Source organism: Nilaparvata lugens, chromosome 1 (assembly GCF_014356525.2).
Source record: "Nilaparvata lugens isolate BPH chromosome 1, ASM1435652v1, whole genome shotgun sequence".
NCBI lineage: Eukaryota > Metazoa > Arthropoda > Insecta > Hemiptera > Delphacidae > Nilaparvata > Nilaparvata lugens.
In genome coordinates, this window is record NC_052504.1 from 21,047,576 (window position 1) to 21,064,962 (window position 17,387).

At 33.8% G+C, this 17,387-nt stretch overlaps 1 protein-coding gene across 1 annotated transcript in view; it reads left to right on the plus strand.

Moving 5' to 3' along the window:
- The window catches only part of LOC111043595, a 55,105-nt gene extending 38,278 nt beyond the window's left edge, over positions 1-16,827 (plus strand). Inside the window, exons 4-6 of the mRNA XM_039421878.1 lie at positions 4,160-4,293; positions 5,361-5,571; positions 16,438-16,827. Coding sequence (XP_039277812.1) covers positions 4,160-4,293; positions 5,361-5,571; positions 16,438-16,514 — 422 coding nt within the window. The 3' untranslated portion in view covers positions 16,515-16,827. The remainder of the gene's footprint in view (positions 1-4,159; positions 4,294-5,360; positions 5,572-16,437) is intronic.
- Positions 16,828-17,387: the final 560 nt, after the last annotated feature.

Below are 17,387 nucleotides of genomic sequence, written 5' to 3' on the forward strand. Positions count from 1 at the left end.
CTTACGTTATTTTCTCCAACATTGGTTAGAATTTCCTCCTGATCTACCTCCAGGCTGAAAAGTTGAAAACTCTCTCAGAATAAGCTACATTGTTCGTGAGCTCCATTAAAACCTTCCTCATATCAATTCATTGAAAAGTAGTATGTATTTTCAAACTTATTGGAATATTCTTGATATGCACCTACAACACGTCACTAATCCAATTCAATCCAGTAAAAAAAGTAAAAGTAAATTCGTATGGCTTTTGTTAATGGGGAGTCTCTTGCGGGAAGGTCCCATCGCCTGAATATATAATTTTAAGCCGTCAATGGGCTTTACGACTGTCATACTTCATCCGGGACCGACAGTTTGACGTGCCCATCCGATAGCACGGGAGTGATCTGGTTAAAAAACTTTTGGCTATGAGAGTGTTTGAACCCGGGATCTCTATGCTGCTCAGCAAGCACTCTATCCACTAGACCACGGATCACTCCAATTCAATCCAGTAGGATGAACTCATAGTGATCTAGCTCATCATCATCATCCATCATGGACTAGGCTTATAACATTTGTTCCGGTGTTCCAGTGTGATCCAGCTGGAACGAAAATGAACAGTTTCTTGACATCTTCTTCCTTGCCTTGACACATCCAATAAGGTTGTTAAGAGTAATCGTAAACTCTGAACTCCTCCACACTGTGGTTTTTGTTTAGAGTGGGTTTCGAACTCCCTCACTCTATACGGAATTTTGCCCGGAGCCAATCAATTACTATGAATTGATAAAATACACTGTACTATAATTTCACTCACTGTATTCATACTTATATTTCACTCACAGAACTAATATTAGAAGAAAAAGATAAGGAGAGATAGATCAGGGTCGTGTGTAAGGGAATGTATAAAGTGAAAGGCAAAACAAAGGTTAATTATGAATTTTTTAATAAGCTTGAAATTGAAATGAATTTATAAAAATTGATTAAAACATAGTAATGATTTAAAATATACAAGATGATTGAGTTTTTGAAAGTACTACAGTTCAAGTTTAATTTTATACAGTAAAATTTAACAAACAGTTCCTAAATTGAAAATTATAAATACAAACTTTACTTGGTTCAGTCAATTCCCTATAGGATAATTGGAGTCTGAAACCAAAGAATCACTCCTACACTGAACACTGTCCAAAATCCAAGAGACTAAGAGCAACTAATCTCGCAAGACATGGTCTGCCTGCTTATATACTAGCACCACGATTTTCCACCCCTCATCTCCCTTCGCCCTCTAGCTCCGCCTACACTCAAATTCTTCAGCCTAATATTCAGCTTACAAACTTAATTCAAATATCAATTTAAATTTACTATTATGTTTATTATGTTATATCATTCTAAACTATGGCTCCCCTTCATTATTAAAACAAATGATATCATATATTTTACCAATATTTAAACTCTGAAGTTTGGATACTGACAATTGAATACATACTCATCGAATTTGATTAATACAGTGATCAATCTTATAAATCTAATATGGAAAATACTTCAATAATATATACATTAAATGAAGAACAAAACACAATTTCATACAGTATAATACAGTATATCATTACAATTGAATTGAATAAATCAAATGAATAAGATACTTCATTCTATTAATTAAGCAGGTCCAATCAATTAAGCAGGTCTCTTATACTCATTGTATACCTTTACTCATTGTCAACATGTTTCAATCAAATATACCTAATTCTATTTACAAATTTACACCTAGCCTGAGAATCCGGATTCAACTAACTTACTTAGCTTATAATAATGTTTTAATTATAAATCATTTGTGCATCATACTATTTATTGAATAATTTAGAAATAGCCAAACCTACTTCATGACCTAATTTATATAGACATCTACTCATATCATGTTTATTTAAATAATAGATCATCAAATAATTGCTTCAATAATAATCATATTCCAACCACGTGGTAACATTGTAGCATATGCTAACCACGTGGTAATGTTGTAAACTACATAATATCTATATTCTACTACTCTCCTAACTATATAACTATATTGCTATATGCAATCTACATTAACCTGCCATAAACTTATGATATAGCTATATACAAGGGTTAACACAAAACACAGTGGGCCATGTGATTTCTATTGTAAACGTGTCTGTCGGAAAGAATGATTTTTTTTCAAACTATTTTGAAAAGAATTATTACCACTGTCGTCTGGCTAGGTAGGCTATTCAAATGTATTCTCAATAGTTTTGAGAAACGGTTTTTTTATTATTCTAGCTATCGAGCTTCCATATTCTTACAATACAATATGTTCAGAGCACGTGTTACAACAAATAACGGAAATCTACAATTTTTTAATTTTAGGAGAGCACGTGGTCTCCATTTGTGGCTCAACTCTCTGATCATCCATGATGAAGATTCGCATTTTAATATCACCGAAAGAAACCTTTTCGAGAATATAACTGACAAAAATAATCACTAGGAAGGATAAACAAGAAGATGTGTGACTTCCTATACACCAAACACAGATACGTACATTGTGAAGCGTTAGTGTAGTCGGACTTCCAGCTCTCAGCCATTCACTGCGGAAATCAATGGCCCCTTTGACATCGCCTCTGCTGATAAGTTTAAGGAGCGTAGACCGAATGGTGTAGTCTGAGAGCCCAGAACGGCCGTTACGTTGGTTGGAAAGTCGAGTATTGGTTGGAAACAGGAGAAGGGGTTCAGCTGATTGTGGGTCAGCTTGCTTCCATTAAAGCCATGTCTGGTGGGCCAGATAAGACGCTTACGCCCTCCCCGACACAGAGCGCGGTCAGCGGCAGAGAGAGCATCTTCTCTCATTACACACAATCCTCTTGTCTTGACCAAATCTCCCATATACTGGCACCGGAAAAGGATACGCTGTTCCATCCTATTCAAGATAAATCCCTGTTGATTGTCCCAGATGCGGTGTAGCTTTTTACGAGTGTCCGACTATTTCAATCCTATCGAAATAGCGAATTGAGCTCTAATACACGCGCCCAAGCGCCCATGTTCAATCGATCAATAGCAACAACTTATTCCTGTTCTAGATTTATTCTGAATCCTAATGTTATTCCAAATTTAAAAAATTCGGAATGAGAAGCTGTCACAGTAATTTATAAGTTTGAAATTGAAATTTGAATTTATTCTTCATTTATTGTTCACAAGCAAAATTCAAATGCATGATTGAACCAGAAATTATTATCAAAGTACCAAACTAGCATTATTGATCGGAGAAGACCGATAAGAACAGAGAGTTATTAGTTTGGGAATTATACAACAAACAGAAAATAGATCATGGTACGGACTACCAAATCACTAAGAAATATCAATGATTGAGAAACGAGGTTGCTTTTAAATTCCCGATGAACATGGTTCCATATGAAAATGTGAAAAAGATATACTTTTGAGATTGAATAAAGATAATGTTATCCATGTATTGAATTAGATTATCACGGTTGAGAATGAGGAGAAAATGATTCTCCCGCATTAAGCCAGTAACACACACATCGATTTTTTCCGTCCCCACGGAAAAAATTCCTATTGGATCCAACAGTTGATGTTTTTCAAGTTCCGTTTAAACTATAAGAAATTATAAGGACGAATAGAAGAATTCGTGAGAATAGAGTCATAGAATAGAATTCATAGAATAAAATCGAATAGAAGAATTTATAAGGACGGCAAAACATCGAACGTCTAAAAATTGATGTGCGTGTAACTTAAGATGATCATTATGGTTGACGATGATGAGGGATAAATGAACCGACTATGAGTAAATGGGTAGAGTGGAAAATGAGACTGGAAAGGCGAGTCTTGCAAATTTTATCAATCGAATGGAAAATATGGAATGATCAAGAAAATAATCCCGCTATTCCATCCAAGTAGGACGTACACAGAATGATGGAGGATTATTTGAATTCGCCTTGTTCACTTATCCAGTTCAATAAGTATGCTTTCTAATGTATGTTTTGAATGAATCAACTAGTAAGTACTCCTCCAGTTCTATTTTAAAAGACTCATACGTTATAGCATGCTTTCCATACTACGAAATATTTCGTCCCAGCTTCTGATGAGGGAAGAACATACAGTATTTCGATTATCAACTCAAAAAGAGAAAAGATTGTTCAATAAATTGATTGTTTTTTTACAGAGGAGCTGAAAGGGGAACCAGTGCTGAGCATGGAGAAGGATCGATACGCTCCAGGAGAAACTATCAGAGGAACGTGCACTTCGCCTCCTTCAATACCTCCACCCAACATCACATGGTTCGTCAATGGTCACAAAGTAAGTACATTTTAATTCCATCCTTTAACAAGTGATTATTGAAGCTAAGAAACGATTCTTGTCAGATAGCATATTGCAAATATAACATAAACTTGAAAAATTATTCACCTCCTTTCAAAACTGAATTGCAATTTATTATTTAATCAATTAATTATCAATTAATTTTAATTTGGGGAGATTCGCCCAGATAACCTTCGATCCATGATTTCATATGAGCATTCCGAAAGTAATCTTATAATACAATTTAACAGATAATAGACCAAGTTATGAACACAAACTAAAGTTTCGATTTCTTAATAGTGATACAATTGATTAACACAGAAATAAAGTATGGAAATTATAACTTGAAGCTTTTTTCTTTGATAATATCAAAATTCTGATCAAATCACAATTTTGTTCAAACTACATCTTTTACTCAACTTGTCTAGAGTCTTTAAGATGATTTTTTATTCTGATAGGCTCCTGTGATTTTGAGTGCATCAATCGACTCCCATAATGAATGGAATCTAGAATCACATGCTTGATGACATGAGATTGTCAATTATTGTCTAAAACTGTCAGAATTGTCCATTCATTTCATTATTTTCCATCATTGTCAAGGATTAATTGAAAAATCTTCACTCCACTAAAAACCTAACATCAGCATTCACCAACGGATATTAATAGTAGATTTTAAAATTTGGTTTGAAATTATAATTTGGTGTTATGCTTTCAAGTCATTGTACACAGTAAAGGGTAGGAATCCATTACATTGAATTAACATTGCAATCTACATTTTAATTTCCATCACATTGGAATCTAACGTTATATTGGAATCCTAATACAAGTTTGCACTACGCATAGAGAAAAAGGATCATCCTACCCTTTATCGGGTACAACGACTTTAAAGCATTACACTAAATTATAATTTCAAACCAAATTTTAAAATCTACTATCAATATTCGATAAAGTCAAGTACATATAGGCCACAGGCCTATCAATAAATCCATTTTTCGTCAATGATTCTTAGCTCTCTGAAATTTAAACAGTCATCTTCGTTATCATAGGGTAACTGTTTTTAATTTCAGGTGAACTCAAGTTTCCAAGCTCGGAGAAAAACTGACAAAGGGCTGGTGGAGACAACAGCTGGTCTGGAAATGATGTTGAACGAGAGTGGACGACTGAGGATCCAATGCGTGGCTGATCTCTATGCAATCAGGGTGACCAAGAAGGAAGTGATTCTGGACGAGGAGAGACCGAGGCTGGCCTCTGTTCTAGGCACGAGGGAATCGGAAAATGGTATGAACATCTTCATTAATTCAGTAATAAGTTTTTCCATTTATTCTCCATCCCCCAATTTCATTTATATTTTTTCTCGCTTACCTCATTTTGTGTTCTGTTTATCGTTGTAGTCGTAGTAACTCTTTTCTAGCATATGTATGGTATAACAATTCCATTGGCTCCCAGATATTATTGATATCTTGTGCTCCTCATTACTGATAATAAATAGATTTGTGATCATTTTCAACAATTTCTATAGTATATACGTATAGTAGGTATAATAACTTCTCGTGATACAGTTAAAACCTATCAATACCATCCAAACAAAATATTTGTCAATGACTGTATTCATAATTCATTCATTAATTTATTCAATCATGTACAATTTATTATTGGACTTCTATAATTTTATGAAAACACGGGACAGATTTATGCCCAAAACAGTCCCTTTCGAAATAAATTGATACCATTCAAACCAAACTTTTGTCAAGTAACGTATTATTCGTGAGCTGAATCGAAATGTAGGTTATAATAGTCAAGTATCATTTTATTTTTATTTTTAATGTTTTCTCAGATTTTCAAGAACTAATTGAGAAAAAATATTGAAATCTAGAACAAGATTCAGCTAAGGAGTACATTGTTGTATAAGGTGTTTTTGTGAAGGACTTGAAAATTACGCTTAAGATACGCCCAAAATATGCGTTTTTTCAGCGTTCATTTGCATTTCTCAATTTTATCAAGAGCAAATGTCAGATGATGTTCAAATTTGGTAGAGATTTTGTTTTGGATAGGCATCAAAATTTCGCCGAAGATATACGCCCAAAATTGGCGTTTTCTGCTTTTTGTCAGTTTTTGGAGAACGATCTTCCATTGTTAGAATACCAAACAATGGTAACGCAAAAATCTATGTAAGAGGAATTAATAATATTATGAATTGCTCCAGTCAGTCGTAAAAGATTTCATATTCTACACAATTCATTCAGTCTGCAAGTCGTCATTTCAGTATTGAATTGAATGAATGGTATAATTTTGGATTGAGATAGGCCACCTCGACAAGCATGGACATTGGACAATGAGCAACAAGTATGCTGCTACTGAATACCTCACTCGAAATATTAGATATTCAAAGACCTAGCAACAAGTGCCCAAACTCCAGCGATCCTCTTCAAAATGTGCTGAGCCGTGCTGAAAATACAGCCGAATTCCGACAAGTACACATTTTGCATTGGGCAACTGTGCTTTTCGAATCAGTGAACAGCATTCGTTCTCTGCTTCGCAGCCCGCATCAATTATTGTGTACTGCATGTTTATACATTCTCATTACTCGAGGGCTTCAGCACAGCGCAGCAGCACAGCCATTCCAGTTGACTTATTCAAAGAGACATGAATGAAGACTTTCAATGCAAATTCAAACATGGACACGGGTGTAGGAGGGGGAATGTGCAGTGCATATTCCATTTAAATCCCAGTTTTGTCCTAGCTCGAACTGGATATGTCACTGTGATTTTGAAGTACAGTGAGAAGGTATGTTATGCTATGAATAATAATGAAGATGATAATAAAGCTATTTATCATTCAAATAAGCTGGTGATTCTTCAAGAGAAGTCAACTAGTTCAGTTCTAATTCCTGCGATATCCCAACCTTCTCACTTATTGAAGCGTGCTTTTCCCGTAATATTGATTTTTGAATCTGTGTTTAGAGTTGAGTAGATTGTGACAATGAGGTTAAAACTTTGAATTCCTTGAATTTCCGGGAATAACAGAAAAACCTCAGGACGAAGATTAGAAATGACATTATTTATAGAGAATAGTTGAACCGTGAATTGGTTTTGTCCGGCAAGCTTATACGCTCCAGTTGACTTTTAAACTCTACAGACATATTGTACTTTGAGAGTTCTTGGCTATGGATATCAACTTATTTTCTGCTTCAAGAAGTTCAAGAAGAATAGTTGAATTCCCACTCGACGAGCAACTTTGCTTTTGTTTGGAGTGCCTCCCTCTTGCAAGAACTTGATCCGTGCAACTCAAGGGCTTCTAAGTTGAAGTCCAATAGTGATAAATAAGAGTCCTTCCTGAACTTTGTGAGGTTGATTCTAAGTCATTAATCGAACTTATCACAATGTGTACCAAAATTTCAAAACTCGAATTTCCACGTATTAATGAACACGATTATTTCATCTAGGATTGTAAATATCACAGTCTTCGATATTATACCATATACCATATTGTATATACCACCACAGTGATACCATATCACTGTAGTGTGAGTTTTTGAGCTGGATTCATAACCAGCTTTAACAAATTTCCATGATCATATGATTATGTTCTATAGTTCCATTATTAACTACAGGAGCAAACTGAAACTAGGTCTCTCGTAGTCGATCTTCCGGTTCAGCTATTTTCAATTTGTTACACAGGAAATAATGAAGATCCCAATGATAAAATTGAGATATTATGTTACATTATGAAGACTTCCAGTTTTTTAGCTGCAATTTGACCAAGTTGGGAAATGTGTTGTAAATATTACAAGCTTGGGCGTATCCAGAGGAGGATACACCGGTGCAGTGGTGTTATTCGGTCTTACGCTCAATGTGAGTTTTTTTGTATTTTTACTTTCCTTGCCCTATTACCATAGGTAAGGAAAGTATTGGAAAGATTGATTGTTTCTGTGGATTTAGGTGTTTCTGGTGTGTGTGGAATGAAACATTTAACTCTGCTAATCGTGGTCTTGAAATAGTTAAATCGTGGTTGAACAGCCATATTTTAACTCTAAATGACGAGTTGGCATAGAGAGTTGAATAAGCAACCATTCAATAATGGATTAAAGGAGGAATATAAACGGTACAGAAACACTCTGAACAACGTGATAAAAAATGCAAAAATAGAATACTACAACGAAAAATTTCAATTTTATAAGGGTAATATGAAGAAGACATGGGAATGCATAAAGGAGATTACAAACAATAAAAATAGGGATTTTCAACCCAAAATTGAAGCTAATGTATTAAATAAGCACTTTGCAACAGTTGGCCAGTCTTATGCTAATAATTTGATACAGAATAATCGAATTGAAATCCCAGAGTCTACCTCCTGGAGACCTTTGAATAGCTTCTTCCTAAAACCAACCGATACTGCGGAAATAAATAAATTTATACATGAGCTGAAACCAAACTCGTCTCCGGGTGTGGATAACATTAGTGGAATATGTTTAAAAAAAATCTCAAAATTCATTGTTTCCCCTCTGGAAATCATTTTTAATAGGTGTTTCTTATTAGGATATTTTCCAAAGAAATTCAAGATAGCTTTAATTAAACCAATACCTAAATCCAAGGACCTTGCAAATCCTCAAAACTATAGACCTATTAGCTTATTAACCAATTTATCAAAAATTATGGAAAAAATTATAAAAGTTAGATTGATGGACTTTCTTAGGAAAAACAATTTCATTTCGAGTAACCAGTATGGTTTTCAAGAAGGTAAATCCACCAAAGATGCTGTCTTACACTTGACAAATTTAATAAATAAAAGTTTTGATAGTAATAGAAAAACACTTGCTATATTTTTGGACTTGGCAAAGGCCTTTGATTCTATACCACATTCTATCCTTTTTCATAAGCTAGAGTGTTGTGGAATAAGAGGAACAACAAAAGATATATTTGCAAGCTATTTGACAGATCGAATCCAAATTTTAACAATAAATGATAAAACTGACATTCAAAATATAAAAGAGTTTGGACTTCCACAAGGAACTGTTCTATCGCCGCTACTTTTTTTGATTTATGTCAATGACTTATTGAAAATTGATATTCCTAATGGTGTCACACTATCATTTGCCGATGACACTGCTCTAATCTTCTCAGGCTTAACATGGAATGAAACATTTAACTCTGCTAATCGTGGTCTTGAAATAGTTAAATCGTGGTTGAACAGCCATATTTTAACTCTAAATGCGAGTAAAACTAAATACATATCTTTTTCCCCTAACATAAGTGGTCAGCCTCCTGATGAGCTTGAGCTGATAATACACTGTCATAACAACATCACTATTAACTGCACTTGTCCAACAATAGAAAGAGTTAAATCAATCAAATATTTAGGTGTTTCTGTGGATCAGCATATTAAATGGGACGTTCACATTCAGAATCTATGCTTCAAACTGAAATATTTAATAACAATTTTTTACAGAATAAACCAATTAAAAGACTTGAATATTTTGAGAACGATTTACTACGCTTATGCTCATTCACTTTTCCATTATAATATAGAAGTATGGGGAGCAGCGTATGACACTCATTTTAAAAAACTTTTTATAATACAAAAGCATATTATTAGAGCTGCGCTTGGAAGACCCAGACTCTATCCCAGCAGATTAATATTTGAAGAGATAGATCTACCAACGTTACGTCAAACTTATGTGACAAATTTAATTATTTTTATTAATAAAAATACACATCAATTTACCCGTCGCACAATCCCTTATAATATACGGCCAACTGTAGTAAATGCTTTCATTATTAACTTTACTTCATTAACATCTAGTAAACACCAATTTGAATATCAGAGTAATAAACTAATAAATAAAATTCCGGAAGACTTTATTAAGGATAAAATAACAAAAACCAAATTGAGATTAATAAGATCTTGGGTAAAACAGAACTATTATTTTAAAATTGAGAATTGAGTTGGCTAAATCAACAATTTTTGGAATATTAATTGTATAAAAATTATTAGAACTTGACAATTTTTATATTATTTTTCTGTGTATCTATATTTTGTTTATCAAGTACTTGACTATTGATAAAATTCAACATCCATAGATTATTTACCATATATCAACAGAATTGTATCATTTGTTACAATTGTAGCATTTTAACTGCTGTTATTAGTTAAAAAATGTATTTCATATTTTTAGAACTCGTGGCTGGAGCTCAAGGCTTCTTCTTCCAGTCACGCCAAAAACTATTGTAATTTAATGAATATTTTGTTTGTAAGAATATTTTTTGTATTTGGTAATAAAATTCATATTCATTCATATTCATTCATTGCTTTCCAAAAAAAATTAAGGTACCCTAATTTCATGTTTTCTATACGTTTCAAGGTCCCCTGAGTCCAAAAAAATGATTTTTGGGTGTTGGTCTGTGTGTGTGTATGTGTATGTGTGTGTATGTGTGTGTGTATGTGTGTGTGTGTGTGTATGTCTGTGAACACGATAACTCAATTCCTAATTAACCGATTGACTTGAAATTTCAAACTTAAGGTCCTTATACCATGAGGATCCGATAATAAGAAATTCAATAGAATCCAATTCAAGATGGCGGAAAAAATGGCGGATAATTACTAAAAAACCATGTTTTTCACGTTTTTCTCGAAAACGGCTCTAACGATTTTTTTTCAAATTTATACCATGGATTCATAAGCCCTATCAACTGACATGAGTCTCATTTCTGAGAAAATTTCAGGAGCTCCGTAATATTCTTGAGAAAAATGGCGGATAATGACAAAAAATCAATGTTTTTCACGGTTTTCTCGAAAACGGCTTTAACGATTCCCTTCGAATTTATACCATGGATAGCTATTTATAAGCCCTATCAACTGGCATGAGTCTCATTCCTGAGAAAATTTCAGGAGCTCCGTAATATTCTTGAGAAAAATGGCGGATAATGACTAAAAATCCATGTTTTTCACCGTTTTCTCGAAAACGGCTCTAACGATTTTCTTCAAATTCATACCATGGATAGATATTCATAAGCACTATCAACTGGCATGAGTCTCATTTCTGGGAAAATTCCATGAGCTCCGTAATATTCTTGAGAAAAATGGCGGATAATGACTAAAAATCCATGTTTTTCACGGTTTTCTCGAAAACGGCTTTAACGATTTTCTTCAAATTTAAACCATGGATAGTTATTTATCAGCTCTATCAACTGGCATTAGTCTCTTTTCTGGGAAAACTATGGGGGGTCCACCCCATCCTTGGGAAATGGACTTAGTAACCTCCTTCTCGTACATGAAGTAGGTAGGTAGCGCAGTTCATAAAAAGAACACATAGTCGAGATATTTCATCTGTAGAACAGCTGTTTTGACGACTTTAAAAAAATGACGACTAAAAAAATCATCGAATTTCACAATTATTCACACAAAGAAAAAGTACTTTGAAAACAATTATATATACACATATACAGAAGTCTGATCGTAGTTTCAAATATGAGCAAGGAAAGTTGTGTGAGTGTACCACACCAGATTTTTTACGAAGAAACCCGAAAACCAAAAAAATCTCGTCGCAGTGCTTCTTGAAAGCTACTTCTTAAATAATCCATTCATTCAATTGAAAGTTTGATCAGTTCTTAGTTTAGAGACGATATTGTAATTTCTTTGCAAATTCAACTATCAAACGCTTTGCTTGGTTATATTCCAATTATGAACAAATTACTGTAATCATATACAATTACGCCATCTACGTTTATGGTGATATTGCTTATCATGATGCGTTCTACTCTGGGTTTAATCAAGCAGTTGAATTTGTCTTCGACCGATTACCGAAAAGGCCCTTTACCTGTACAGATCAACGTTCGTTTTGGAAATTATTTAAATTGCTTCTCTGTTTCAAGTTCAAGACGAAACATTGAATCATTATTCATACTGAATAAATTAATATTCATTCATTAATTCTTATTAAGAATTAATTTATTTCAAATTGATTTTTATTCATTAAAATTAATATGTGTAATACTAAATTGAAAAATAATGTGAATAAAATGAATCAACAAAATGATAAAGAATGATCGGAAAGTAGAGAATAATATTTCAAACTACTGTAACATAATATATAATTATTATATTATAGATTATATATACTATGTACCAAATTATATATAGACCACTATAGATATGATGTTATAGAATTTTCCACATGAATGGGATGAGCAACTTAACATGTTTGTGAGGAAAATGTTATTCAGCCATGTCTCGAATGATAAGATACATTTTGGTGGCCTTTCTACTACTATTGTTACAATATACGATACTATTGATCTTCACCAATGAAAACGAATCGAATATACAAACCTAACTATTTGGAATAAATTGTACTTGTAATATTCAAACTGCTGAACGGTACATGACTTCAAGTATCCTTATCATCTCATTTCAGAATAATTTTAGCCCCCATAATAACGTAAATCAACTCGAAAAACATAAAATAGTCGAATAAATAGTATATTATAGTCGAATGGTTACCGCTATCAAACGAAGACGATAAACAAGTGATTGAACGGGATGGTCTTCAAATTTAAGCTATGGTGGAGTCCAACCATTCAGCTAATCAGTATGGCTGCTATAAAACATGGAAGTTGATGACGAAGCGATTCCCAATTTCATCCCTTCCCCCTCTTCCAGTACTATTCTTCTCTTATGGGCTATATTTCTCACGACCACCCTCTTTTCAAAATAATTTTATATTCTATGCGGCTATTCACGATTTCAAAGATTTATGAAGGAATAGCCATTATAGAGGGGAACTTTACAGCCTTCACCAATTCAAAGTATTGTACAGAGAGCTCGGCACCAAGTTGGAATTCTAAAAAAATCAGTTGAAGGGAAAGAAGAAGGAGGAAGGAGCGGCCTTTGTTTTTAATGTTCGCATTCTGTAAAACTTGGCTCGGCTTGTTCGTGATCCCGGTGCCGGCCTTTCCCTTTCAATACACTCTTGCAAAAGGATTGTATCCACTTCTTTCCTCCTCCACTCATTCCTTCTTTCTTTCATTCTCGCATTTCAAGAATACTTTCAACTTTGAATAGGGTTGCAAAACTTGGGGCCTAGAAACTTCCCCACAGAGTGAATCTCTGTGTATTGTAAGTAATGACGACACCAGCTTTTCAAGCTTAACATCGGCCACAATAGATTGTAGAAAGTAGTATTTTTCTCAATAACTCGGTAGTTAGCAATGTTGTAGCCTACTCGGTTAATGATGTAATGGAAATTTTTGAGCTCAATCTTGGCTGGAATGCTTTATTCCCAGAATATAAGATAATTTATAGCAATCGATTCCAACCACTCAATCAATCACCATAAATCGATTTTAGTCGATTCACCATAAATAGTCCAGTCAATATAGACATAGAAAAGGGGGTGTGCTTGCAATTTATATTGTAGTTCTGATTTCTTAATATATTATTTGGGTACATAAGAGAAGTCCAGAACCAATTTCTTCATGCAAAATTTCCTTGTGCTAGATACAGGGTGGCCCAAAAACCTCATATTTTCGGCTCATTTTCCAACTTTCAGCTATTTCTGTCAAATCTAGTGATCGGACAGAAAAATTTGCTCCCGCATTTTTTGTAGATTTTAAAATTCTGAATGAAATGGGATCATTTGGAACACTCTATCTCCAATGAGTACTGAGTTATGATTTTTCAAAAATGAGTGAAATTTTAAGAAAAAATCAATTTTGATGAGTTCTAGTTTTTGATCAACAATATTTCCCGATTGTTACCATTTAGAAAGATAATTCAAAATCTCTCTGGGCATATTTTTGTGCTCTACAATCTGAAATCAGTTAGAACGCTCCATCTCATATAGATTTCCAGGTACACCTGACAACAATGCTCCTTTTATTGTGAAAAACACCTAATTTTCAGTTTCAACCATCATCACCAACTAAATTGACGTCACATTGATATTTCGCACAATGACATGAGTTCATAAGATCATGTTATATGAGAATCACCCGTTAGATGCACTTCATTTCAGTATTTCCTAGTGGAGAGGCGCGCTTAAGGACACCTCAAGGATCAAAATTTCAAACACTTATAACATTTGACACAATGCTCAGATTTCATCGTACTACACTTCAATCTTCTCGGCTCGTCAAGGCGATCCAAAATCATGCATCATAAGTCAAATTCGATCAAAAATGGAAAATTTATTGTTGAGTGTACTTAAGCCTATATTCCAATATACAAAAAATGACCAATTTCTATATTCAAAGCTGCATGTCTTGTAAAATACTCCTGATAAAATTTCCAAATCTAGTGAGGATGTGGAAATTGTCCCCCTCTACAAATTTCATGAATAATGCTTTCAATTCCATTACAATTCGAAAGTTACAGAAGATTTTAAAAATGGCGATTTCAGTTTTTACACTTTTTTCGTGATTTTACTGTTGATCAAGAGTTCTTAAAACGAGTCTGATACATCAAAGAAACTCACGATTGATTCCAAATTGTAGATAAATTCATACTCTACGAGCTCAGATGCCTAAATCCATCTTGCATTACTTTTACCTATCATAGAACTGCCGAAACCGTTAATATAAAAAAAAATATCTACAATTCCCGGATTTTTTTCAACAATCAAATCTTACTTTACGTACATATTTTTTATAAATAGTTTACATCAGATGAAAGAAAAAATTCTATTGTACATTTCAAGATCAAGTAATGATTTTTAAAATGAGGGGTTACCGAGATACATAACTTTGAATATAGAAATTGGCCATTTTTTGTTTATTTGAATATGGGCTTAAGTACACTCAACAATAAATTTTCCATTTTTTGACCGAATTTGACTTATGATGCATGATTTTGGATTGCCTTGACGAGCCGAGAAGATTGAAGTGTAGTACGATGAAATCTGAGCATTGTGTCAAAAGTTATAAGTGTTTGAAATTTTGATCCTTGAGGTGTCCTTAAGCGCGCCTCTCCACTAGGAAATACTGAAATGAAGTGCATCTAACGGGTGATTCTCATATAACATGATCTTATGAACTCATGTCATTGTGCGAAATATCAATTTGACGTCAATTTAGTTGGTGATGATGGTTGAAACTGAAAATTAGGTGTTTTTCACAATAAAAGGAGCATTGTTGTCAGGTGTACCTGGAAATCTATATGAGATGGAGCGTTCTAACTGATTTCAGATTGTAGAGCACAAAAATACGCCCAGATGGATTTTTAATCATCCATCTAAATGGTAACAATCGGGAGATCAGAAATAGAATTCATCAAAATTGATTTTTTCTTATAATTTCACTCATTTTTGAAAAGTCATAACTCAGTACTCATTGGAGATAAAGTGTTCCAAATGATTTTTCAAGCAAATTTTTCTGTCCGATCACTAGATTTGGCAGAAATAGCTGAAAGTTGGAGAATGAGCCGAAAATACGAGGTTTTTGGGCCATTCTGTATCTAGCACAAGGAAATTTTGCATGAAGAGATTAGTTCTGGACTTCTCTTATGTACCCAAATAATATATTAAAAAATCAGAACTAAAATATAAATTGCATGCACCAATGTATATAGTGACTGGACTAAAAGGTGATTTTCGTTTGTGGCTAAATCGTCGACGTAAACGACAGGCATTATTGTCGGGTGACATTGAAATGGCTGAATTTCAAAATAATGTTCTATAAACAGCTAATCAAAAACTTTTCATATTTTGTGTTATCAGGTCTATCTACAAAAATTATCAAAACATTTCCAATAATTTAAAAATAAAGTAGAAACCTTTTCTACCTTTAGAATATTATTGAACAAAGACTTTTAGGTTATCTACGTAAATTGAAATCTAGTCAATCTGAGATTTTCCCCCTGTCCTGGTTGTCAACGGCTATCACGCACTAACGAAAACCCTCCTTCACAAATAACTTGTTGTATTGATGCTACGGATGGCTTATTTTCACATGAGTAGACAACATTCTTGTCAACATTATAATATTGTTTTACTGTATTTGGATATAATCCATAGCTGGTAATAATATTATGTGGTACTCCGGGAATTAAGACGGGCTTAAAAAACAAATACACGGTTGTCTGACTGTAAAACTGAACAAAGACTATTTCTCAATTTGATGAACTTCAGATTATAACTTTTTGTCTTATTTTCAGGGAGTGCTGACCGCTGCTCTTCAATGAAAGTCCATTTACTTCTGCTGACAAGTCTGTTGCTGGTGAATGGAAGGTAGCAGTTCTCTGCAGTGGATGTCAGCAAATGAATCATGAGCTGTGAAGGATAATCTCTAATTTGCGGGAGGTAATAAAGCTCTGAGCTAGGTTCGAAGTTTTGAAAGTTCCTCATGAGAACAATGTGCATTGGCCTTCTCAACGTATCAACTCTATTATTTAGTTGTCTCCAGAGTACTTGGATTCGCCTGTCGAGAAAGTTGGATCTGGTGTCTTCTTCCATTCGTGTAGGCTAATATTCATCCTAAACTCAATTTTATATTATGACATTCTATGTGTATGAAGTCTATGTGATTTGGGACAAAAATAATTATCTAAGAAGGCAAGCTGCATGCATTTATCGACTGTGAAATAGTGTTGCTCGGATCATAATAATTATTCAAGCAATTCCCTTGAATGAAGTGTTTATACAGTTGAAGTACAAATCATTGAGTCTCAAATTATATGGAATGAATTCGATCCATCCTTGAGAGTCCAATTCACTCAACAAGCGATTTGATTGTTGGAAGTTGGAAATGATATTAACTTACTCTTGATATTGCTATCCATCTAGCGCATGGGTAGATCTATCATATATAACTTATCACAGATGATGCTCATTCGAATACAGAACTCTTCCATTTATAGTTACGATTATTGAAAATAATTCACAACGAGCCCGTAAGCAGGCCTAATAGTAATATTTCGTTTCATTGATATTAGCGACAATCAAACTTTTATTAGTCAAGAAATCAATACTGATCTATCACTCTTTCCATATTTGGTTGGTCTGATTTTACTCAACATTCCGTCAGCATTTTGACTGAATACTGAAGCTGTTGTAACCACTTATAGTTCATAACTGATTTGAATTTTTTTTTCAATTTAATTTCCAA